Source organism: Balaenoptera borealis (assembly GCF_965194805.1).
Source record: "Balaenoptera borealis genome assembly, chromosome: 14".
Lineage (NCBI taxonomy): Eukaryota > Metazoa > Chordata > Mammalia > Artiodactyla > Balaenopteridae > Balaenoptera > Balaenoptera borealis.
In genome coordinates, this window is record NC_138875.1 from 85,273,645 (window position 1) to 85,300,117 (window position 26,473).

At 49.2% G+C, this 26,473-nt stretch overlaps 1 protein-coding gene and 1 long non-coding RNA gene across 8 annotated transcripts in view; both read right to left on the reverse strand.

Annotated features, from left to right (window-relative positions):
* LOC309610702 overlaps positions 1 to 26,473 on the reverse strand; it is a 111,759-nt gene that overhangs the window by 50,380 nt on the left and 34,906 nt on the right. The gene's annotated exons all lie outside the window — the stretch shown is intronic.
* The window catches only part of RILPL1 (Rab interacting lysosomal protein like 1), a 44,048-nt gene that overhangs the window by 6,216 nt on the left and 11,359 nt on the right, over positions 1 to 26,473 (reverse strand). For 6 of the 7 annotated variants that reach the window (XM_082353864.1, XM_082353862.1, XM_082353863.1 and 3 more), the window contains exons 3-6: positions 15,583 to 15,701; positions 14,696 to 14,917; positions 4,703 to 4,875; positions 2,705 to 2,797 (exon numbers count right to left, since the gene is read on the reverse strand). In XM_082353864.1, coding sequence (XP_082209990.1) covers positions 2,705 to 2,797; positions 4,703 to 4,875; positions 14,696 to 14,917; positions 15,583 to 15,701 — 607 coding nt within the window. The remainder of the gene's footprint in view (positions 1 to 2,704; positions 2,798 to 4,702; positions 4,876 to 14,695; positions 14,918 to 15,582; positions 15,702 to 26,473) is intronic. The other variant, XM_082353867.1, reaches the window with a different exon arrangement.

The window sequence follows — 26,473 nt, forward strand, 5'->3', positions numbered from 1 at the left end:
GGAAAAGAGGACCAGGCACCACAGCCTACTCGTGTGTGGGTATAAGAACTAGTGGGAAAAACATTGTTGGCTAATTCTGACAACTTTCCTCTGGATTTTACCCAGTTTGAGATTTGCAAAAAACAACTCTTAAATACCTGTTTTAGAGAAAGGGGGCTGGAGTGGAAAACTAGAAAGTCAGAACATCCCTGCTTCAGAAGGAAGTCTTAGAATTACATATGACTTGGAATTACAGTGCCAGAGACGCTGTAAATGCAGCACACTTGGAGCAGAGATGCTAGAAAGGTCTGATTGTTAAAGGGAAGGAACTGCTGAAAGAAGAAGATAGATGCTGGTCTCTTGGTCTCACCCCTCCCTTAGCTAAGGGAGGAACTGTGTGGGCTCATGAACTTTTTCTCAATTTCCCCAGGTTTTAACCCAAAGCATTTAAGATCACTTCTGCTCATCCTTACATGCAAGTGGGGCTGGTGGACAGATCAGGGTCTAAGCGAAGTCCATCCCATTTCTTGGCAAGCACTGGATGGGAAACCCTAACCAAGGATACTGAGTACATCATAGAATCGAGACCAGAGGACTCCTCCTCCCCCAGGATGAGGCTACAGTGGATGCCGGTTACTTCTGTCTGCTCAGCAAACTGATCTTGCTTGGGGTCTGTCCTTCCCCTAATCCCAGACCATGGGAACTGGATGGAGTTAAAGCTACTCTAAGTTTCAGGCGTGAGAATGAGACCCAGACCAGACCTACGGATGCACTGCCCTGTGGGGTGATCATGTGACCCAGTCAGAGCCAAGGAGACTCAATTCTGTGACTTCTGTGGGAGAGTCTCTCTTCCCACTGGAGTTTCAGACAAGAAAGCAGAAGCCTGAGCCGATCGTGGCCATATTGCCACCTTGAGGGGACGGCACGCCCAAGAATACAGCCCACAGAAAGGAAAACAGGTAGAGGTGGAGGGAAGCAGGCAGAGCCCTGAGAACAAGACCTGGGTCCAGCTGAGCCTGAAGCCAGGGTGACCTGAAAATTTTTAGTTGCTTGGCCAACAGTTTTTCTTTCTTTAAATTATTTTGAGTTGCGTTTCAAGTGCCTGTGGGAGATTACAAACTAATACGTGGCCAACATGGTGTTGGGATTCAGAGGAAGCCTATCTGGTTCCAAGCTTCACCCCCAAGAAATATTTATCCCTAACCAGAACTGGGGACCACACCCCCTCCCAAATCCAGCGGATCTGCTTGACCGAGGGCCAAGCAAACAAGCAACGTGAAGCTGGCAGGAGAGGCTTGGAAAGGAGCCACGTGTTAATCCACACACTCCAGAGGGCGGCTAGCCCTTCCCAGGGCCCGGCATCTGAACAAGTCGCCCCTTTCTAAGAGCAGAGGGTCCAGCAGTTACACACATTTTGCCTTCCCTTCCTATCCCCCAACACCGAGGATTACGTCAATTCACAGGATAAGAACTAGCCAAGAATTTCCAAACAAAACTGGAATATAAAGGTTGAGGCATCCGAGTAACACTGCAATTCCTCTCCCCACACACCCCAGTTGGCTTTCCAACCCATGCCACTCGCTTTCACAAAGCTTCTACCAGGGTTTGGGGGGAAAAACCGAAGCCTCTTCTGTAAGAAGGTGCAAGGCTGAGAGTCAGGAAGACCCTCTCAGGGGACAAAACGAGGCCACGAGACAACTGGGAGCAGGAGGCCCTCCTGCAGAGTTTAAAACGTGGGCTCTGGGCCAGGCTGCCTGGGTTCGAACGCTGGCTCTGCCTCTTATTAGCTGTATGACCCTAGGCAGGTGATTGACTTCAGTGCCTCAGTTTCCTTAACTGTAAAATGGGGATGACAGTGCCCTCACCTCAAGGGCTATGGTGAGGACTCAGTGCCATTATCTGCAGGAACGGTACCCGGCAGATAGGTTCTTAGTAGATATTAGCACATAGTAGGACCTTACTAGATATTAGCACATAGTAGGTTCTTACTAGATATTAGCTAACTAGACCAGAGCTTTAACCCTTTATCTGAAGGGCTACAGGGGTCAACGAACCTAAAACCGTTTGCAAGACTGTATGATTCCACCCTCACACCCCCCGCCGCCGCCGAAAGGGTCTGCAAACTCTCATTCAAATCTCAAAGGAGTCTTTTGATGCAAGGACTCCGAAGTAGCTTTAAGTCTAGTTGAGGGCAAGGACTAGGTCGCCCCTTCTCTTGTGTGTCCCCCACAGCCACCAGGGCCCAGCGCTGCATGTATTATGCACCAATGAATACTTAACGGAGAGACAGATGGATAGGTGAAGTCATCACAGAAAAGCATACATGGGGTGGGCCTGCGGCCATTCGGACACCTCGGAGCTGGGGTTTCAAGGCCTTAAGATGCGTGAACCTTTCCCACCACGCAGTATTTGCTGTCCTCAAAGACATGCCCCGCCTGACACACTCAAGCAAGCCCAGGCCCCAGCCCTTTCCCGCCCCCTCGGCCTTCCCCAAACCTCTCTGCCCAGGGACCCCCCCAAGGAGGAACTCAGCCTTCAGTGTACAGAGGTGACTCTGCAGTCAAGGGCCAGGCCCAGCGTGCCCCGGGTTTAGGCCCAGCCCCGCGGAAGGTGGTTAGTAACAAGCCCAGCCCTGGAGCAGGTGCCCAGGAGAAGTGAGAGGCCGTGTGAGCCGCCAGCTCAGCCGCGAGCGAGCAGCCCCAGACGCCAGGAGCGCAGCACTTACAGTCGCTTGATCCCAGACTCCGGCTGGGGGGACATTCTCGGGTGGGTGACGGGTGGAGGTTGGGGTATTCGATTTTCCTCTTCTATTTCTTCACTGGAAGGAGTTGAGAGGTGTGAGATAAGAGTCAAAAATTCCATGAGAGCTGGAATATTCTCTCTGATGGTCTGGGAGGGAATGTACTTTTTCAGGGGAGTGAAAATAAGGGACCCAGGAGGACAGCAACGGTGGCCTTTGCCCCATAGGCTCTCTGCCTCGGGGGCTGGCCTCTGGAATGGCCAGTTAAGAGGAAGGATCAGTCCTGGAGGCAACGGTCACAGGTGCCTGCAGGCCCTTTGGCCCAGTTGGTCACATGTGAGAAATTTCAGGAAGGTACCCACATCTCTATTTTAAGTTTACTTTGGAGATTCTAGCTGAAAAGAATGGCTTCCTATTTCCTGTTCTTGCCAAATGCTTGTCTCCACACCTTTGTGGTTTATTCTGCCTGGAATATGCCACCCACAACATCTCCCATACCTGAAACGTACCCCCCTATCCTTTAGGGAAGGCCCAGTTCAAATGCCACCTCCTCCATGAAGCCTTCCTGATTTCTGCCCCATTCCCAAGCCAGAAGTGATTTCTCTCTTCTTTGAACAGCCAGTGCACACACTGTCATAAAACTTTCTTATGTGGCAGACTCACAGTGGGTTTTCAATAAAAATGTGTGGCAGTGTGTTTTCTCTGATGTCTTATCTTCCCTACTGGGGCAGGGACCGCATCTGGTGCATCTGTCCTTCCTTCCAGCTTTCCATTCAACAGGTAGTTGTTGTGCGTCTACTCTGAGCTGAGCTGCATCCTAAGCGCAGGGAACTTAGTCATGAACAAGACAAATAAGGTTTCTGGTCTCATGTTGTTGCAGTCTGATGCGGAAACAGACAATAAAACAAGCATGTTCATAAACAGGATAATGTGAGACGGTGAAAAGCGCCATGAAGAAAGTAAAACTGGGTAAAGTGATAGACAGTGACTAGGACAGAGCGCTCCTTTGGAGGGGTGTTGATGGAGAAGGAAGGCCTCTCTCAGGAGGTGACATCTGACCCGAACCCTGAATGACCAGGAGCCAACCATGGGAAGAACCAAGGGGAGTGTTTTCCCAGCTGCAGGAGCAGCATGTGCAAAGGTCTTGAGGTAGAACCAAGCATGGTGTGTTCTGAGGAACCAATAGAAGGGTAGTGTGTACAAAGCTGAGCAAGTGTGAGGTGGCAAGGTACTAGACGGTGGTCTAAGTCAAGGGCAGTGCTGTCCCCAGAACTTTCCACGAGGATGGAAATATTCTATATCTTCATTGTTCAATACAGTGGCCACTAGCCACAAGTGCCAATGGAACGCTTGAAATGTGCCGAGTGCAACTGAGGAACTGAATATTACATTTTACTTAAGTTTAACTCATTTAAATTTAAATAGCCACATGTGGCTCGTGGCTAGTGTATCAGACAGTGCGGCTCTAATATGTACAAGGAGTTCATTGGCCACGGATGGACTAAATGATCAATTATTAGGCTCTATCGCTCCACCATCTCTTATCTCTAATTCCAAAATCCAAAAAGCTCTAAAAACCAAAATCCATTTTGTTTTATTTTTGGTCATTCACTTGGTGGCAAAACCTGAAATGAAATCTCGTGAGGCTGTTTATAGTCTTTATTTATCCCATTTAGTAGGAATGTTCATATCTTTTGCTGCAAAAATATTCACGTGTTTGATTTTGGGAGAGCTGCCCCAGAACTCGCTGGTAGTATAAGGTAATAAGGTAATACAGTATACATAATATTCTTCTCTAACAGGAATGCACCTGAGCCCAAGAGTTTCAGAAAGGAATTATGAGTTGGTATGTGTGTGCTTCAGGCCAGAGACGGTCCCCACAACGAATACAGATGCAATCCTTGTCTTCCAGGTGTGAATTTGTCCCCAGACTCTGCACAACCTCAGAAAGGAGCCAGCCTGGGAGCTCCCAGGGGCACTCACCTCTTATAGTATGCCAGCTCCTCCTGCAACAAAAACACTTTGGACTTGAGCTCGTTCCTCTCGTGCAGCACGTCCCGCAGTTCCTGCAGTGTGAACCGGGGGCGGTTGGGGTCCTTGAGATCCATGGCCACCTTCTCCGCCTCGGAGACACACGCGTCTCCGCCCAGCTCCATCTGGAGGAGGGCAGAGATGCTGCTAATGAATTCCTGGCCGCCGCCACCAGCACCCACTCCGCATCCTGCCGGAGCCCGAATTTCCCACCCTCCCAGGGCCTGAGCAGCTTGCTGAGGACGCTATTTTAAGAACTCGAGGGTGGCCTCTGCTCATGTTCTGTGCAGTCAGTGTCCCTCGGGAGACCAAAGCCTGCGGCCACCTGCGCATTGTTTGCCTTCTCAATAGCCAGACCCGCAGTCCTGGCGCCTCCCCACCTGACTCAGGGTTTTATTACAAATAACATTAAAAGGTGTCCAAGGAGAAGAAACCGCGTACTACCCAATGCTGCCACCCTCTTCAATCTGCCTGCTTTCCCTCTCCCATGTTCTTGACTCATTTTCTAACCAAGTGCATTGCTAATTTGGCCAAAGTTGTTGGAATCAGAGACAATGCGCAATTCTCTATTCCTTTTCATTTGATATTAAGTCATATACAGTTTCCCATTTGTTACTGGCCTTCTGGTCAAGCCTGTTCCTCCCCAGTGGCTGTGAGCATCTTTTCACTGGAGTTTGGTGGAAGCCCTGGTTGGGGCAGGCGAGTGGGTAACATCACAGCCAATGTTCACACGCAGGGCATTTCTTTCTTTTCCACACAGGTGACACAGGTGGATCCTAGCCTGTTAAATCACCTGCTTCACACCAAAATCCCATCCTCCTGCCCTCTTCCACAGCAAGGAGCTTTTTTAAAAAAAATTGTGATAAAATTCACTTAACATAAAATTTCCATTTTAAAATGTGCAATGCGGCGGGTGGTGTTTAGGACATTCACAGTGCTGTGCAACTACCACCTCTACCTAGTTCCAAAACATTTTCCAGAGGAAACTCCACACCCATTAGCAGTCACTCCCCATGCACCCCTCCCCCCCAGCCCCTGGCAACCACCATCTGCTTTCCATCTCTATGGATCTGCCTTTTCTGGACATTTCCTAGAAATGGAATCATATGATATGTGGCTTTTTGTGTCTGGCTTCTTTCACTCAGCATCATGTTTTCAAGGTTCATCCACATTGTAGCCTGTGTCAGTGCTTCATTCCTTTTCATGGCTGAATAATATTCCACTGTGTTAAGAGACATTTTATTTATCCTTTTATCCACTGATGGACATTTGGGTTGTTTCTACCTTTTGGCTATTGGGAACAAGGCTACCATGAACATCTGTGTATGAAAATTTGTTTGAACACCTGTTTTCAGTTCTTTGGGGTATACACCTAGGAGTGGAACTGCTGGATCATATGGTGACTCTATGTTTAACTTTTGGAGGAACTGCCAAACAGTTTTCCACAGTGGCCGCCCCATTTTACATTCCTGCTAGCGGTGTAGGAGGGGTTTGACATTCTCCACATCCTTGCCAACATTTTTTTCTTTTTTGATAGCAAGGAAGTTTTTACAAGCTTTCCAAGTCAGCTATCCAAATCTGCAGGTGGCCCACACTCTCCAGGCAGTGTACTATTCCTGACACCCTTGAGCTGCCAATGTCTCGTGATCGTCTAGAAGGAGTGGACAAAAGCTTAGGACAACAGTGGGAAAGCTCTGGAACAGGGGAAGGAGGGACTGAAATACAGAACTCCCCCCCGCCCCCACCAAAAAAAAAAAAAAATCCCACAGAAGCACAAGGAGAAAGGGACTCCCACCTAGATGGGCCAGGATGCTGAAGGACTCCAGAAGGCAGAGCTGAGAGGCCTCACGTCCTGGGAGAGTCAGGGACATGCTGTTCTGGGAAAGGACACTTGAAAGGAGACACCTCCCACCAGGGCAGATCAGGTGACGGAAGAGCCACCCGGCAGGTCAGCAGCAAGCAGCAGGCAGCAGGGGAGGCGCCTCGTGGCAGCAGGAAACTGAAACCTGACACACGCCGCCCCCTCAGGCCGGCTGGGCATCAGAGTGGGGCCTCTTCCCACCCACGAACTTGGGGAGGAAATGGTGGAGGATTTAACTTCCCGAGAAGGCACTCTAAGGCGTCTGCTGATGCCACACCTTCGGGGGGCTGTGTCCTCAGGGTACATCTTCAGCGTTTGACTCCCTCTGCAGAGCGTTGGGGGCTGCGCCTCGGACCACCTGATGGCCACACATTCAGATGGTACCCCCTACCCAAGCTCCGTAGTGCAAATGCCTAGTATACAGCAGGCACTCACTAATGCCAGTTCCCTTCTCTTCGTCTGCCTAGGTTAATCACAGAGCATCCTCGGATGTCTAGTATTTACTTAACATTACTGAGCATCAACTTTGTGCCTGCTGGTCACTGAGCTAATGAGACGAATAGGACAGGTGGTGGTGGAGGAAAGATACCTACAAATTTACAAGGTAATATAATTAAAGAGGTACAAGGACATCAGGCTCTGAGAAGGATCACGGAAGATGTTACTGCAGATGTGGTCTCTGTGCATGGGGTCTTGACGAATGTGTAGGAGTTCACCAAGAACTCTGGGCCAACCCCGGCGGGGGCCCCCTCCTCCATTTTGTTTGGCCTTCACTGTGTTCTAAAACTCTTTTGAATTAGTTGCCAATGGTTTTAGATCAGGAGATTTCACACTGAAGTTTGGGTTTGGGGCTTCCTTTTGGGAAAAAAATTGGAAGACTGGGTCACACTGGGTCCACATGGCAGCACTGGGCTGGTAACTGCATAGCAGCTGCTCCCTTTTACATGCTATTTCTATGGCTGCCCACTGCCCTCCCCTTTTTCCTGCCCTGCCTGTGGACTCCATAGGTGCTGGCGGCTGTAGACTCTAATCTCAGGCTCACACACTCCCTCCAGCCCCTCCCTCCCCAAACAACTCAGGCCCTGACATTCACTGGGCAAGTCCCCTGACTTTCGGCCTCTCTGAGAAGGGCCGGCTGACGGGTCCACACGCCCCTCACTTTCCAAGGGGACTTTGGGCAAGCTGCTTGCTCCTCCCTGGGCCCTCGTTTCCCCATCTAGCCCTCAAAAACCCAATAAAGACTTCCCTGGCGGTCCAGTGGTTAAGACTCCACGCTGCCAATGCAGGGGGCGCAGGTTCGATCCCTGGTCGGGGAACTAAGATCCCACATGCCGTGCAGCGTGGACCAAAAAAAAAAAAAACAAAACAAAAAAACCCAATAATATTTCTAAGGGCCCTTCCCGCCCAGACATCCGGGGATTCCTATGAACACAGGCTTTCAAGCCGCAGCAGTTCCCATGGGTTGTCATCACCCAGGACGTCAAAGGGCTTCCTTAGAACCTGAGTTCTTTTCCTCTGGACAGCTCTTTTTTGTTTTGGCTGTGCCGAGTGGCTTGTGGGATCTTAGTTCCCTGACCAGGATTTGAACCCGTGCCCCCTGCATTGGCAGCGTGGAGTCTTAACCACTGGACCGCCAGGGAAGTCCCAGGGACAGCTCTTTTATCAGAGGAGCAACCTGATTCCCTTATAGCTTGGGGGATTCCCAGACTGGTTTGCAAAAAAAGTCCTGACTTCTGGGACCATTGCCTGGAAGTGCAGAAGAGGGTAAGCTTGGGGCTCCAGCTCTTCTGTAGACCAACACAGGCACTGATACTGCCCAGTCCTCAAGAGACACAGCGAAGGCTCTTCCCGACATGGCAGTCGGGCTGATCAGCAGCGAGCCTTCTAGGCTTATGCCACGAGGGACCACGGAGGTGGCTCGGGTTATCACCGATTGTCTGCTGGTCCCCTGAGGATCTCTGGGCACAGCCTGAGGGAGATGCCCGAGGCCCCAGGTGCTCCCTAGAGAGGCCCCAGAGACCGGCTGACAAGCAATGGGGCCTGCCCAGAGGCCTTAGGGAGGCGACACCCTCCACCAGGGCTCTCCATCCTGAGGCCTGGCCTCCTGGGCACACTCCCGACTGCCTGGGCACAGCAAGGCCACTTCCTGTGCTCTTGAGGGCCACTGAACATACTTCTGAGCAGCCCCTGGCCCAGCAATGGGGAATGACTGTGCTCTGGTCACCCTTGGTAGCTCCAGGCTACCGCGAATGAATTCAGCCTGAAAACCCTGTTTCACAGGCCAGCCATCAGGACCCTATCTGCTTTCCCTGTATACTTAAAAAAGAAAAAGCCCTAACTTACTAAGAAATCAGAACTTGTAAGGCAGAGACAGTGACATCAAGGAGGTACTATTAACTTTACAGTTTTCTTATTGATTTTATATAAAGTCCTTTAGACAGGAAGCCAACCTCATTTTCTTAAGGGTTTATATGTCTAACTGTCAAAGGCAGGAAAACCGTCAGTTAAAATATGAGGAGCTGGATGAACTAGAAAACATGCCGAGTCAGAAGGCAGCCAGGATCACATGTTGTATGATTCCATTTCGATGAAATGTCCAAAAGAGGCAAATCCATAGAGACAGGAAGTAGATTAGTGGTTGCCAGGGGCTGGGGGGAGACAGAGATGGGGAGTGAGTGCTAATGTGTACGGCGTAGCTTTCTGGGGTGATGGAAAAGCTCTAGATAGTAGTGACGATCTCACAATATAGTGAATATACTAAAAACCACTGACTTTACTGCTGAACTGAATGAATAAGCATTTTCAGAACTCTAATGAAAAACTGATGAACTCATAAAAGTGCTAAAAAAAGATCAAGATAAAAAAAAATTAATTACATGGGACTGAGTGAACTGATGAGGATGAGTATAATTTTTGTGACTTTCTGTCTGAATTAAAAAAAAAAAATCCCACAAGGTCTCAGAGGCAAAGAATATACAAATCAATTTTCACTGCAAAGTAAAGGAGCTGTTACAGTGGAGGATTACTGGACTGAATGTCAATATTATGACATAGTATGAGTGTGTTTCATGTTTGGTAATTGCAATCATTGTTGCTTTTGTTGTGGTCATCCATGTACAATGCTTGGTGTCAGTCTATTTATCTCTTGTAAAAATAAAATCCAGTGTGTGTGCGTGAAAAAAAAAAAAAAGAAAAAAAAAACACTGACTTGGGGACTTCCCTGGTGGTCCAGCGGTTAAGATTCTGCCCTTCTAATGCAGGGGGCGCGGGTTCGATCCCTGATCAGGGAACTGAGATCCCACAGGCCATGCGGTGCGGCAAAAAAATGAAGAAACTAAACAAAACGAAAACCAAACAAAAAAACAGTGACTTGTACACTTTAAATGGTTGGATTGTATAGTCTGTGAATTACATCTCAATAAATTCCACCTCAATAAATATGTTATAAAAATATACAAAGAGTCTTGCCTACTGGAGGTCACACTGAAATGACAGTGACGCATCTCAGAAAGAATCATATGAATCAAGAGGCAATGATAAGAATGGATTCCTCCCTGGCTCTGGATCCCTCCATAGCTCCCACCTTCCCTCACCAACCTGGTGCCAGGACTAACGGCCACCCCAGCCACACCCTGCACGTTCTCTAGTCTGGATCATGCTGTTCGTCCTGCCTGGAATGGCCTGCCCCACATTCCACCCCTGGACATCCTACCCATCTCACAAGACCCATCTCAAAGCCCTGAAGACCTGCACTGCCCTCTCCTCTCCACTCAGAATTCACTGTGTCCTCCTCCGATCCCACCGCCCTCTATCCCAGCCACACTAACTTTTAGACCGACTGAATCAAGTCAAGTTCATGTCCCTCATTTGTCAGATAGGAAACTGACCATCAAAGAGATGGACAGGCCCCAAGTCACATGGCAGCAGGTGACGAAGACACCACTACCTGCGGTTTTCCTGTTTGAGTGACAAGCATCCTGAACGCCACTCAGCTCCAAGGGATGGCGTCAAACCCTGCAAAGACGCCCTGGGTTTGGGAACAGACGCTGCAAAGAAGCTCAGTGGGTTAGTCGTAACTGCTACCGGATTTTACTCCCCTGTTTCTGTCCCACCCCCATGGTGCCAGAAAGGAAACTGCAACCGACCGGCAGCCGTGCCATGGTGTGAAATGTCCTTGTCCTAAAGAGACCTGGAGCGGGGCTCAGAGTCTTGTGGCTGGGGTGATGTCCTCAGGACCCAGGTTTGGACCAGGCCCCACCTGCCCAGCCGGAGACAGGCCTGAGCTCTCGTGGGGCTCAGGAGGTTGGAAGGGGTACCCAGGGCAGGTTGCGGGGGGGTGTGACAGCCCCAAGCTTCGCCCACTGGCTCCTCCTCTCCATCCCCCTGCTATAGATTTGGTCCAGCCCTCACCTTTCTTGCCGGGACTATTGCAAAAGGCTCCCGACAGCCATGTCTGCCACCAGCTCCTTGTTCAAACTGTCCTCCATAAGCTCAGAGCTGATCCTGTCACTCCCCTGCAGAAACCCTGTGAAAGAATCCACGTCCCTCACTGCTCAGCGTTTTTTGCGTGTGGCATTCTCAGCCCCGACTCTCTGGCACTGACGATTAACATCTGTTGTCTCTGATTGGCCTGTATCCATTCCCGCACATCTCCGGGCTGAGTCATTGCAATTTTCCTCTGGAGAAACTTTCCTTTCCCACTCTCTGTGAGTGTGGTTTAGATGGGTGCCATCTCTATGTGGCTCAGGAATGGACGACATGCATATTCTAACCTCAGACCACAAAGACTGATTCAGTGGTGGGCTAATGAGAGGCTCCCTGAGACTCTCGCTGAGAATCTGGGAAAGAAGCAATTTCTTTCTGCTGGGGTTGCAAAGCTGGTGGAGTACCAGGGGCCACTATATGGCAAGAGGCTGCTTAAGAATGACATCAACACAGAGGAAAGCAAAGCTGAGAGAAGGTCTGAAACAAATTCGTGACAGCATCATTTGGGCACCTGGAACCAGCTATACCTGAAGCCATCATTAACTCAAAGTTTTTAGTTATTCAGCCAAAAATTCCTTTAAAAAAAAAAATCCTTAAACCATTCTAACTTAGGCTTCTGTCACTTTTAGCCAAAAGCAGACGCTAACCTCTCCCTTTTAAGACTTCTCTCCCTTACCTCCCTATCTGTATCCCGGAGGTTCTTGTCCTACCAAGAACCTAGAAGTGTATGGCCTGAATTCACAAGACACTTAATGACTGTGCTGGGACTAGAGCCAACCTGATGGTAAGCTCCTCTGTCTCACCTCCCCCACCTGTAACCCAAGAGACCAGCACAGTGCCTGCAAACCAGAAACAGTCAATAAATATTTGCTGGAACAAATGGCAAGCCCTGAGCTTTCCTGTAACGGTTCATTATACTTTTCTGAAACGGCACATCCATCTTCTACACCTACCTGTCAAAATCTTAGCATTATTATCACTGACATCCAGCTGAAGCAAGAGCTGGTCCGTGAAACTCCACGCCACCCCCATCAGGATTAACAGCACTATCTCTGTGTTCCTGGCACATTCCGGGGGCACATCTACGTGGGAGACACCTCTGGTGCCCCGTGTCACATCCTGGGCCCACCTGGATTTTGCTGCAGCTGTGTGGTGCCGTTCCATCCATGTGGACAGGGGCCCACCTCAAGCACACACTGTATGTCTTTCCATTTTTGCTCCAGTATCTGCTCCACAAGTTCTGCCCAGGAGTGCTGGGGAGATGACACCTCCGGGGGCCACTCTTAGCTAATTGGGGACAGGCATTTGTGGATAACTGTTCTAAGCCTTTCTTCTCCAGAAAGACAGTTCCGGGAGGTGTTCTATGGTGCTTCTCAGAGGTCCCAGCGGGACTGAGCTCCCACTGTGACCTCAATGACACACCCTCAAATTCCCTTTTCCTCCTTCCCTCACTTCTCTGAGCTTTGGGATCACCTCACAAATTAACCTCCTGCCCAGAGTCCTTTTCTCAAGCTCTGCTTCCAGGAAACCCAGAGTAAGACAACCTCTTACCACTAAGACAACCCCCTTCCACCTTAAGTGTGGCTGCTGGTCTCCAAGTCTGTCTCCTGCACTGGGCTGTAAGCTCCTTGAACCTCCACAGCACTCAGCACAGTGCCTGCAGATAAAAAAGCAGACTTCTCTCTGCAGCTTACCTGGCCTGAAGCACTGGCCCCTGCCGACCTCTCTGACCTTACTCAGACCCTCTCCCTCATCGTCAGCTTGCACAACAGGCACCCTTGCCTTCTTATACTTTCCTGACTACACTGCAATTTCTCCTGCCTCAGGGCCTTTGCACATGCCACCCCCCCTTCACCTAGTTTACTTTCACTCATTCTTTTGATCACCTCCTTGAGGAAGCCTTTTTGACTCCTCCAGACTATCATGGTAATAATAACAACAGCTAACACTTTAAATGAACTAACTCATTTAATTCTCATAACACCAATCTGGGGGTAAGTATTGTTATTAGTATTCCCATTTTAGAGATGAGAAAACTGAAGCGCAAAGAGGCTAAATAATTTATCCAAAGACACGGAGGCAGTAAGGAACCGAGGCAGACTGGCTCTAGAGTCCACACAGTTAGTTACGCACTCCAGACCCTCCCTCAGTTATGGGACCTTCTGGCACCATCCCTCTCCTTTGGCATGAATTGCCTTTTTTAAAAAAATCGAGATATAATTCACTTACCATAAGAGCCACTCTTTTTTTTTTTTTTTCCATTGGACGTGCCACGCAGCTTGTGAGATCTTAGTTCCCCAACCAGGGATTGAACCCATGCTCCCTGCAGTAGAAGCATGAAGTCCTAACCACTGGACCACCAGGGAATTCCCAAGATCCACTATTTTAAAGTATAAAATTCAGAGAGGGACTTCCCTGGTGGCACAGTGATTAAGAATCTGCCTGCCAATGTAGGTGACACGGGTTCGAGCCCTGGTCTGGGAAGACCCCACTTGCCACGGAGCAACTAAGCCCGTGTACCACATCTTCTGAGCTTGTGCTCTAGAGCACGCGTGCTGCAACTACTGAGCCCACGTGCCACATCTACTGAAGCCCGCGCGCCTAGAGCCCGTGCTCTGCAACAAGAGACGCCACTGCAATGAGAAGCCCGCGCACCACAATGAAGAGTAGCCCCCGCTCGCCACAACTAGAGAAAGCCCGTGCGCAGCAACACAACGCAGCCAAAAAATAAATAAAAGTTAAAAAAAAAATTAAAGAAATTCAGAGATTTTTAGTACATTCAGAGTTGCGTAACCATCATCACTATCTAATTCCAGAACATTTCCATCATCCCGAAAGAAACCCCGTACCCACTAGAAGTCACTCCCCATCCTCCCCTTTCCCCAGTCCCTGCAACCACCAATCTGCTTTCTGTCTCTATGGATTGGTCTATTCTGGACATTTCAAATAAATGGACTCATACAATATGGGGGCTTTTGTGTCTGGCTACTTTCACTTAGCATGTTTTTGAGGTTCATCCAAATTATAGCATGTCTCAGTATCCCATTCCTTTTTATGGCTGAATAATATTCCACTGTATGCATAGATCATATTTTGTTTATCCATTCATCAGTTGATGGACATGTAGATTGTTTCCACCTTTTGGCTGTTGGGAATAGTGTTGCTATGAACATTTGTGTACACATTTTTATGTGGTCATATATTTTAAGTTTTCTTGGGCACATGCCTAGAATTGGAATTGCTGGGTCACACGGTATATTATGTGATTATCTGACTAATGTCTGTCTCCCATACTGGCTGTAAGCTCCATGCGGACAGGAACCAGGTCTCTATTTTATCTCCCATGCCTGCAACACAGTCAATAATTATTTGAATGAATGAATGGCAGATGCCCAGTAACCACCACCGAGCTGGATATCCTGGGCTAGAATGCTGGGAGTCCTGGCTTCCAGGCCCAGCCCTGCCTCTGCCCAGCTGTGTGTCTTCTAGCCAGCAGCTGGCCCTCCCTCGGCCTCCCGTTTCTCTCAAGTGTGATGGGGAAAAAGCAAGACAGCCTGGCCCCCCTCGAGCCAGCCTGCAGAAGCCAGCTTCCCACTCACCACAGGCTCCTCCTCTCCGTTCTGGCTGAGCTCGCCCTGCAGCCTCTCTCTCAGCTTCCCGAGCTCCGCCCGCAGGCTGCCCATCTCCTGCTCCTTGGTTTGCAGATCTGCCTCCAGTTCTACCTTCTGTTCGATCAGGGCCTTCCCCTGGGCCTCCACCACTGTGACGCGGTGCCGGAGGTCGTGGTTGATCTTCATCAGCCGGGTCTGCTGCTGCTGCAGCTGTAGAGAGAGGAAGGCTACTGGATGGGGCCGCCACAGCCAGTAGCTCATGTGGTGTACTGCACAAGGGCAAACCATCTACAGGAGTGCCATTCATACTGTAGATGCCTTGATTTGTTTGAAATTTGTTCACGTTCTTACAACTCTGTTGATGCCAGAGATGGGCAATGTGTACATTTACTATGATAATTTTATGAGAGATGGAAGATAAGTGTCTTGTTAGTATATTATGACAATTTCCCAACAGAGGGAAGTAACATGCCTTGAGAAAGGGGCATCTTTTTCTAATTTAGGCAGAGACACCGTATAGGTTCCCGGAGCAGCCTGGACCATGCTGGGGCATGAGGGGGATGGGTTGGAGGAAGCCTCAGGGTCAGAGCAGAGGCTGACCAGGCCCTGGGACCTCCTCAGTGTGTGGAAAGAGTCAGGTCACTGGGCAGTGCCATGTTCCCTCCTACTGCTCCAGTGAAGACTCGGCCGAGGGTCCTCCGCACGGCAACTGTTTCAGGGCTGGGCCTCTCAAGCCGTAAGCAGGATCCCCACCCCACGGAGCCCATGGAGTGAGACCGACGGGGAGAAGGGGCGCTTCCTGAGGGGAGGATCCCGTCTCTTGCTGGTACCCACTGGCCGGGAGGGCGGACACAGGGCTGGGGCTCAGCACTTACAGCCTCGACGTCCTCATTCTTCAGCCCGAGCTCCCGATCCTTGGCGCGGATCTCGTCGCGCTGTTTGTCCACCACCTCCTTCAGCTTCTTCATCACCTGTCGCTCCCGCTCCGACATGCCTGGGGTGGGGTGAGAGGGACCCATGGGTGCGTCCACCTCTCTCCCCTGCTTAAACCATCCGGCGGCTCCCCACCGAGATGAACCTGCCCCCCACCTCCTCCTGGACTCATCTCTGCTCGTCTGCCCCTCCCCAGCGCCTGCTTTCTGCCCCTCCATCCTTCCCCTGCTCATCCCCACCGCAGGGCATTTGCTGTTTCCAGCTCCCGCAAGTCCCTTCCTACCGACCTCCACCAGGTTGGCTCCCCTTGATTCTCAGGCCTCAGCTCAAAGTCACCTCCTCACAGAGGCCTCTCCTTCCCTGACCACCCCCCCCACCCAAGTAGCCCCCTCCTCCCACACCATCCATCTCCTCACTTTTTACAGTGGCTAAGTGTCTGGTACATCTTTTCATCTAATGAAAGATGATACTGCATAGTGATTCAGAGGGTCGGCTCTGGAGATCAAACACTGGTTCTCCCATTTATTAATTGTGTGGCTTTGGGCTACCCAACCTGTGCCTCAGTTTCCACATCTCTAAAATGGGAATAACAGTACCTACCCCATAGGGCTGCTGCGAGGATTGCTCTTGTTAATACACATGAAGCCAATATTGAAGAAGATGCCTGGTATACAGCAGGTGCTCAAGGGGTGTTGTCTGTTACTTACTTGTTTGTTGTCTGTTCTCCCTGCCCCTCATCCCCCAGGTATACTGTCAGCCCAGGAGGTAAGACCTTGCCTAACCTATTCACTGTGTATTCCCTGGACTAGTATAGTGCCTGGCACACAGTAGGTGTCTGCTCAGGGCTTTGGTGAATTAAGGAACGTGAGGATGGATGCTGTATTAGTTTCATGTGCTGCTGTAACAAATAACCAACAAATTTTGGTAGCTAAGAGCATCAGAAATTTATTTTCTCAAAGTTCCAGAAGGCAGAAGTTTAAAATCAGTCCAATATTGGGAGTTCCCTGCTGGGCTAGTGGTTAGGATTCCGGGCTTTAACTGCCGTGGTCTGAGCTTTATCCCTGGTTGGGGAACTGAGATCCTGGAAGCTATGCAGCATGGGCAAAAAAAAAAAAAAAAAAAAAAATCAAATATCAGTCCAATATCAAGATGTCACCACATCTGTGCTCCCTCTGGAGACTCTAGGGGAGAATTTGTTCCTGGCCTCTTCCAGCTTCTGGTGGCTGCCAGCGTTCCTTGGCTTGGGGCCCCATCACTCCAGTCTCTGCCTCTGTGGTCACATGCCTCCTTCTCTTCTGTCCATGTCAAATCTCTCTCTGCTTCCTTTTTTTTAAAATTTTTTTTTTTTTTGGCCGCACAGCGAGGCATGTGGAACTTCCCTGACCAGGGATTGAACCCATGCCCTCTGCATTGGGAGCACAGAGTCTTAACCACTGGACCACCAGGGAAGTCCTCTGCCTCCTTTTTATAAGGACACTTGTGATGGCATTTAGGGTGCACCCAAATAGTACAGGATAAATGCCCATCTGAAGATTCTGACTAAATTACATCTGTAAAGATTTTACCATATAACGTAACAGCCACAGGTTCCAAGGATTAGGACCTGATATTTAGGGGGCCCATTATTCAGCCTCTCATTGGCACTAAGGCTGAGAGCTAATCCCTGCTCCCCAGGAGACCAGAGCTGGGGAGAGTGGTGGTCAGGCTCAACCACAGATTAACAAGGGAGAAACCATCGTTTCTCTCCAATTTCCCTCCCCTATGGGACTCGGGGACATACCGCTAGACAACCAGGCCCTGGGGAAAAGACACTATGTGGGTGATTCCTCAGCTATTCTCCCCATGGGACTCCCTTCTCTAAGCTGCTCCATCCCATCTGAAGCTTTTCCGCTGGCCGCCCTCCTCACGTCCTGGATATTCCCAAGCAGGCAGTCACCACGATGAATGAGCATTCATGGTGCGTGTCTAGAACGGTGTGTGATGCTGCTGGGGTTACAAACCCAGAGAAGACCCAGACCCTGCCCCTGATGAGCTGGAGACTTTATGTAACAGGTACAAAGGCAGGACGGTCCCAGAAGGCAGCCATCCTGTCTCAATCGTCTCTGTAGTCTGGGGCTTCATACGTGGTAGATGCTCCAGGCCGGCTGATGGAAGAGGGACTAGTTCCCCTCCACTTTCCCAACATATAACTCACTCCTACTAAGCCCAGTAAGGATAAACTGCTTTACACCCTCGACCCTATTTCATTCTCATTCCCAACCACTGGAAATGGGTATTATTGTTGTTGCCGTTTTAACATGAGTCCCATTTTACAGATACGGAAAACTGAGGCCCAGAGACAGACTTGTTCAAAGTCGCACAGCTAGGCATTGGCGGAGCTGGGGCTCAAACTCAAGTTTTCTGACTCCAAGTCCTGTGTCCTCTCCATGATGCCATGCTGCCTCCCCACTGGGGGACAAGACTCAGAGGCTCCTGGCAGGTCACCAGAATGCGTCACCATGGGGAAGACTCCAGCCCATACTTTGTTCCAGACAGGGCCATCTGCTGGGAGTACTCACATTTTACTGTGCATACACATTCGACATTCATTCCTCAAGTATTTATCGAGCACCTGCTGTATACCTGACACTGAGCTAATCGCTAGGGTCATGATGGCAAATAAGTGTGGTACAATCCTGCTCTCACCAACTTACAGGCATTAGACAGATGTGTGTGTCATTACAGACCATGACAAGTACTGTGAAAGACTCAACGGGGGCTGAGAAAGAACGACGAGGGAGACCCAATGTAGACTGTGGGTGCAGGAAGGCCTCTTGGACAAGGGTCATTTATGCTGAGACCGGAAGGGGGGAAGGGCAGCCAGGTGACGCGGATGAGTGTTCCCAGGCAGGGGCCCTATGGGAGGAGACCTTGCATCTGAGGAGCTGGAGGGCAGTGCCAGTGGCCGAAGCACAGTGGCTGAGGGGGTGATACAGGCTTGAGCTGGGAGTGAGGCTGGACCATGAGGGGCCTCGGAGGCCAGGTAAGGAGGCTGGATTTTCCTCTAAAGGGGCAACAAGAACCTCAGGATCTCAACAGGTAGAGCCTGCATGGAGCTGCAGGGTCAGGCCAAGGAGACCAGGAAGGGACAGCCATAGAGGAAAGACTTACAGGAGGGCAGGGGTGCCTGGTATGCAAATGAGACAAGCTGGAAGGAAAGGAATTGTGATGAGAAAAGCTGTCAACTGAGTGACTGGGAGGCCCCGGAGGCAATAAAGATGACCTTGAATGCCTGGGTTCCATCACAGCATATGGCTTCTGACTTTTGAAGTGACATTAACCTCTCTGAACCTCCATTTCCTCACCTGCAAACTGGGGACATGCTGATGTTTTTCTTTTCTTTCTTTTTTTTTTTTTTAATTTTTGGCCACGCCGCTCGGCATGCAGGATCTTAGTTCCCTGTCCAGGGATCGAACCCGTGCCCCCTGCAGTGGAAGCACAGAGTCTTAACCACTGGACCACCAGGGAAAAGTCCCATGATGTTTTTCTCTATTCCACCTCTCTGACAATGCTGTACATATAAAATAAGTACATTAGGAAATCACACAAGGCCATGAAATAGGATCTTTTCCTACCGGGGGGCCTGCCCCTCAGACCACTCAGCTTCCTCCTTGGACCTCATACCAAGCTATGAGGCTGAGAGATGCAGAGAAGCTGCAAAAGTCCCTCAGAGATGCCAGCCCAAGCAGGAGTGGAGAGGCAGGGATGGAAAGAAGGGGCAAGCATCCTCACCAGGATGACTAAAATGAAAAGGACTGTCAATGTAAGTGCTGGAGAGAAGGCGGAGCAACAGGAATGCTCGTCTGAGCTGCTGGGGGGGGCGGTGCTACTTGGGAAAACCATTAGGCATCACCTACTAATGCTGTTACACATCCTCTGTGAACCAGCAGCTGATCCTGGGTATAAGCCCCGCAGGCCTCCATGCACAGTGCACGCGATCACCAGTAGAAGGATGGTTCAATAAACTGCAGGAAAATCAGACACTATGTGGCTATTTAAAAGACAGATACACTGGTAAGTAAAGTAGTGACAATCTGTACAGCACAAGACGTGCAAAAATGTTCACAGCAGCTTTATTCATCATAGCCCCAAACTGGAAACTGCCAAGATGCTTATCAATAGTAGAACGAATAGGGACTTCCCTGGTGGTCCAGTGGTAAAGAATCCACCTTCCAATGCAGGGGACATGGGTTCAACCCGTGGCTGGGGAACTAAGATCCCACATGCCTCGGGGCAACTAAGCCCACGCACCACCAACTATTGAGCCCGCGTGCTGCAAACCACAGAGCCCACGCGCTCTGGAGCCCTTGCACCACAACTAGAGAGAGAAAACCCGAACGCCACAACTAGAGAGAAGCCCAAGCACTGCAACGAAGAGACCTCACGCTGTAAGGAAAGATCCCTCATGCCTCAACAAAGATCAGGGAACCAAGGGCTTCCCTGGTGTGTTGCAACTAAGACCCAACGCAGCCAAAAAAATAAGGAAAATAAATAAAATAAATATTTAAGAAATAGTAGAATGAACAGATAAGCCTTGATACTAACAAGCAATGGAATACTATACAGCCATGAAAAAGAACAGCTACACGTTCCACTTGGAGTTTATAAAGTCAGTTATTTCTTCAGACACTCCTTGCTCCTCAAAGGATGCTCTTCAGCTGGACTCCTGAGCTGAAGGGCCCCGAGACTTGCAATGGGGAAACACAGGGCCATCTGGGGGTCCCGGGCACCAGGTGTCCCCCTCCCAAAACTCCTGGGCCACTGCTGCAAGGCGGGGCCTGGGCCTGGGCTAGTGTGACAAGAGTACATTGCTAACGTCTCCCGAAAAAGTGCTCCTTAGACACAGTGCATGAGTGTGTGTGTGTGTGTGTGTGTGTGTGTGTGTGTCTGTGTCTGTGTGTCTGTGTGGAGGAGGAGGGCTGAAATCAGGCGTAGGCAGAGTCTGTGAAAAAGGCACAAAAGCATTCACTGCTCTCTGAGCACCTGTCCTGCAAAGGCTCCAGGGAGGGGCATCAAGGGCCTAACTCATTAAATTTAATTCTTGGGGGGGGCAGATTCCACTCCTGGAGAAATCAGGTGAGCAGAACAGCTACGTGGGTGGGCGCAGGGGAGCATAAGCCCAGAGAAAGGAAACCTGGATCTGGAACCCAGCTGCATCCAAGTTCCCTGACCAGGGATTGAACCCGGGCCACCGCAGTGAAAGTGCTGAGTCCTAAACACTGGACCGCCAGGGAATTCCCAAAGAAAGCAATTGGTTTTTTTGGCCACACCTCACGGCTTGCGGGATCTCAGTTCCCCGACCAGGGATTGAACCCGGGTCACGGCAGTGAAAGCCCAGAATCCTAACCACTGGACCATCAGGGAAATCCCCATCCGTCATGGGTGTCGGTAGCTGTAGGACTAAGAAGCCAGAGAACAAATGGTCAAGAGCTTAGAGTCTGGAGCTAGATTACTTGGACTCATTCCTGGCTTTGCCACTTACCTTGCAGCTGAACTTGTGCCTTGTGCCTGTTTTCTCACTTGCAAATGGGGATCATGTGGAGGCCCCACCTGGGGGGCTCTTGTGAGGTTGCATATGTTAATCTACATGAAGTGCTCACAACAGGCCTGGCACAGAGTAAGAGTCCCTAAGTGTTAGCTGTTATTTTATCTACAGAATAGAAATACCAGTTTTCCCTGCTCCAAAGGTTGCTGCTAAGTCCAAGCGTCGTTACGAAAGTGCTTCGAAAAATTAAAAGGTTAAGAGTTTTTAATAGACTCACAGACACAGACAAAAGCCAGGAGAGTTCTGAGCAACTGTTTAGTCACCCCAGCAATGCAGGATCCTGGGATCTAAATTAAAGAGACATTCGGGCAAGTGCACAGAGAAGCAAGTCCAAGGTCAGTCCCAGGTCCCGAGTTTGTAGTAGTAAAAACTGGTAATGATCTAAACATCCACTAGCAAGGCAATGATTAAACAAGTACTTTCCACACAATGGGACACTATGTAGCCAGTTAAAAGAAAAAGGCAAGGGCTTCCCTGGTGGCTCAGTGGTTGAGAATCCGCCTGCCAATGCAGGGGACCCGGGTTCGATCCCTGGTCCGGGAAGATCCCACATGCCGCGGAGTAACTACGCCCGTGTGCCACAACTACTGAGCTTGCGCTCTAGAGCCCGCAACACAACTACTGAGCCTGTGTGCCACAACTACTGAAGCCCGTGCGCCTAGAGCCTGTGCTCCGCAACAAGAGAAGCCTCCGCAATGAGGAGCCCGTGCACCGCAACGAAGAGTAGCCCCTGCTCGCCACAACTAGAGAAAGCCCACGCGCAGCAACGAAGACCCAATGCAGCCAAAAACAAACAAATAAATAAATAAATTTATAAAAAACAAAAAAAAACTTGACCTTTAAAAAAAAAAAAAGCAAAAGGCAAGTGACAAAGTCACAGCAGCACTATTCACAATGGCCAAAAGATGGAAGTAACTCAAATGTCCATCAACAGATGTATGGATTAAAAAAATGTGATCTATCCAAATGATGGAATATTATTCAACCGTAAAAAGAAATGAAGCACTGACACAGGCGACAATGTGGATGAACCTTGAAAACAGGATGCTGAGTGAAAGAAGCCAGACACAAAAGGCCACATATTTTATGAGTCCATTTATGTGAAGTGTCCAGAACAGGCAAATCCATCGAGACAGAAAGTAGACTAGAGGTGACCAGAGGCGGGGGGAGGGGGGATTGGGGAGTGAGTGCTATGGGTGCAGAGTCTTCTTTGCGGGCGGTGAAAATGTTTTGGAACTAAACAGAGGTGATGATGGCACAACATTACAAATACATTAAATGATGTACTAAATGCTACCGAATTGTACACTTTAAAACTGTTAATTTTATGTTCTGTGACTCGCTTGTCAATTTTTCTTAAAGGGCAATCCAAACAGTAAATACATAATTTTCATTTGTTAAAAAAAAAGGCAAGTGATAATCCATACAGCATAATCCCTTTTATTTTAAAAACAAAACACATTCCCTGCAATGTCAACGCCAGCACTGCAGGAGCTTTTTCTTATTTAAAAAAAACATGCCCATGGAATATGTGTGTAAATGCATAGAAAGGGATGGCTTTCCCTCTGGTGAGTGAGAAGGAGGCAAAGGGAATTCTCATGTTTTTCTTGAGTTTTGTTTCAACTTTTACAACATGAATGAATACATGTAATAGTTTCTATTGTTAAAGACCAAAACAACCACCAACACCCACAAACCCATATTGTCTGTCCCCCTCAATCTCTACAAGAAGAAAACACCCTGAGAAGATAGAGCCGCTTGCCCCAGATCTGCTAGTTAGTGGCCATTTGGAGCATAATCCGGGTCTCTTAGTACCAGACCCACACATGTTCACTCCCCCAGAGCCAGAAAAGCGCCTTTGATACTGGATGGTGATGTTTATCAAGCACCTGCCTTCACCAGCTACTGGGCTCAGCGCTCACCATGGATGAAGTGGTGCTCAGACCCCCTCGGATCCCTGTGTTCACCCCTCGCCTCTCTTCAGTGTGCTTTTGCTACTGACCAGGCACCTTGGGCTCCCTGGCTGGCAGGCTCTGTAAGAAAGCACAGGCCCCGTGCCTAAGGGCAGGGCAACTCTGAGGTGTAACTCACACTCCAGAGCTCGCTGCCCTGCATGGGCTTTATTGGGCTTCCTCCTTTCCCTGTCCTGATCCCCCCACTTCCCCAACAGTCTTTTCTAGGGCTGCTTCCTTAATAAATCACCTGCAGAGGAACATCCTCGCCTCAGGTCTCCTTCTAGAAGATACTGATATAAACAGAACTTAACTCATTTGATCCTCAGAATACTTTATTTAGTAGGACCCCTGCTGCCCGCCTTGTAGAGCCGATGAACCTGAGGTGCACAGTAGCTTGTTAACTTTTACAGTAGCCACACAGCTAATACCAGGATTCAAGCTCCGGCAGTCTGGCTCCAGGATCTACACATTTTTTTTTTTTTTCCTTTCACGTTGTGGTGTGTATCAGTGCTTTATTCCTCTTTATGGCTGAATGATATCCCATTACATGGACAGACCATCTTTTGTTCACAGTACTTTAAAAAAAATATTTATTTATTTATTTGGTTGTGCTGGGCCTTAGTTGCAGCATGTGGGCTCTAGTTCCCTGACCAGGGATCAAACCTGGGCCCCCTGTATCGGGAGCGAGGAGTCTTAACCACTGCGCCACCAGGAAAGTCCCCAGAATCCACACTCTTGCGACCACTCTACTGCCTCTCAAAGTCTCACAGCCCAAGCTCCTTATGTTATCAGCAAGTGTACTGGAGAGAATAATGTCCCCTCAAACTTCACATCCACCTGGAACCTCAGAATGTGACCTTACTTGAAAATAGGTCTTTGCAGATGTAATTAAGTTAAGGGGAGGTCAGGCTAACTGAGGGTGCACCCTAAATCCAATGACTGGGTCCTTGTAAGAGAAAGGAGAGGGAGAGTGAGACACACAGACACACAGAGGAGGCCACGTGACAACAGAGGCAGAGCCTGGAGTGATGCAGCCACAAGCCAAGAGCTGCCACCTGGAAGAGGCAGGGAGCTTCTTCCCCTAGAACCTTTGGAGGGCGCACAGCCCTGCTGACACCTTGATTTTGGACCCCTGGCCTCCAGATCCGTGAGAGAATACATTTCTTTGTTTGAAGCCTCCCAGTTTGTGGTCATTTGTTACAGTGGCCCCAGAAAACGAATACAGCAAGCATACGGAGAAAGTCCTATATAGAAGGTGCACAGACGATTTCTATTGAGCTGAAATTCATATCAGCCACTCTCGGGTCCCACAAAAGGTTCAACTGGTAGGACAAAAGAGACATAATTGCCCTCAGGGCTATCTTTTATTGACTAGTTCTGCGTTTGATGCTGTATATATTTTTCTCAACAGTCCTGGGCGTCAGGAGTTGCCACACCCACCTTACAGGTGAGGAACCTGAGGATGGGAACAAGGTGATGCATTGGTAAGAGTGGGTCTGAGTTTTTTTTTTTTTAATTAATTAATTAATTTATTTATTTTTGGCTGTATTGGGTCTTCGTTTCTGTGCGAGGGCTTTCTCCAGTTGCGGCAAGAGGGGGCCACTCTTCATCGCGGTGCGCGGGCCTCTCACTGTCGCGGCCTCTCTTGTTGCGGAGCACAGGCTCCAGACGCGCAGGCTCAGTAGTTGTGGCTCACGGGCCTAGTTGCTCCGCGGCATGTGGGATCTTCCCAGACCAGGGCTCAAACCCGTGTCCCCTGCATTGGCAGGCAGACTCTCAACCACTGCGCCACCAGGGAAGCCCTGGGTCTGAGATTTAAACTCAGGTCCACCTCACTCCACAGCCCATTCCCCTTATAATGGACTGCTCTACCCGGGCACATCTCCAAGAATATTCTAGCTCTGTGTGTCCAACTCAGCAGCCACTAGTGGCAACGGAGCACCTGAGATAGGGCACGTCCAAATGGACATGTGCTGAAAATGTAAACTACACATAAGCCATCAACAGATGGGTAAATCAACAAAATGTGGTCTATCCATACAATGGGATATTACTCTGCCTTAAAAAGGAAGGAAATTCTGACACAACTACAACATGGATGAAACTCAAGGACATTATGCTCAGTGAAATAAACCAGTCACAAAAAGACAAATATTGTATGATTCCACTTATGTGAGGTACCTGGAGTAGTCAAAGTTATAGAGACAGAAAGTAGAATGCCGGTTGCCAGGGGCTGGGGGAGGGAGAAATGGAGAGTTATTGTTTAATGGGGACAGAGGTTTACATTTGCAAGATGAAAAGAGTTCCGGAGTCTGGTTGTACAACAATGTGAATGTTCTTAACCCTGCTAAACTATACACTTAGAAATGGTTAAGATGAGAAAATTTTTTTTTTAACCTCTTTATTAGAGTACAATTGCTTTACAATGGTGTGTTAGTTTCTGCTTTATAACAAAGTGAATCAGTTATACATATGCATATGTTCCCATATCTCTTCCTTCTTGCATCTCCCTCTCTCCCACCCTCCCTATCCCACCCCTCTAGGTGGTCACAAAGCACCGAGCTGATCTCCCTGTGCTATGCGGCTGCTTCCCACTAGCTATCTATTTTACGTTTGGTAGTGTATATATGTCCGTGCCACTCTCTCACTTTGTCCCAGCTTAAGATGAGAAATTTTATGTGTATGTTACCACAGTAAAACATACATATATATATTATATTATATATAAATGAATAACCCACCAGATTTCAAAGACTTAATATGAAAAAAGTGCAAAATACCCTACTGATAATTTTTATTTTAAATTTTTAAAATTTTTATTTATTTTTTTCGGCTGCACCATGCGCTTGCAGGATCTTAGTTCCCTGACCAGGGATTGAACCCAGGCCCTCAGCAGTGAAAGCACAGAGTCTTAATCACTAGACCACCAGGAAATTCCCCCCTACTGATAATTTTTAAATTGATTACATGTTGAAGGATGATATCTTGCATCTACCGGGTTAAATAAAAATATTAATGAGGGGGCTTCCCTGGTGGCGCAGTGGTTAAGAATCTGCCTGCCAATGCAGGGGACACGGGTTCGAGCCCTGGTCTGGGAAGATCCCACATGCCGCGGAGCAACTGGGCCCGTGAGCCACAACTACTGAGCCTGCGCGTCTGGAGCCTGTGCTCCGTAACAAGAGAGGCCGCGATAATGAGAGGCCCGCGCACCGCGATGAAGAGTGGCCCCCACTTGCCGCAAATAGAGAAAGCCCTCGCACAGAAACGAAGACCCAACACAGCCAAAAGTAAATA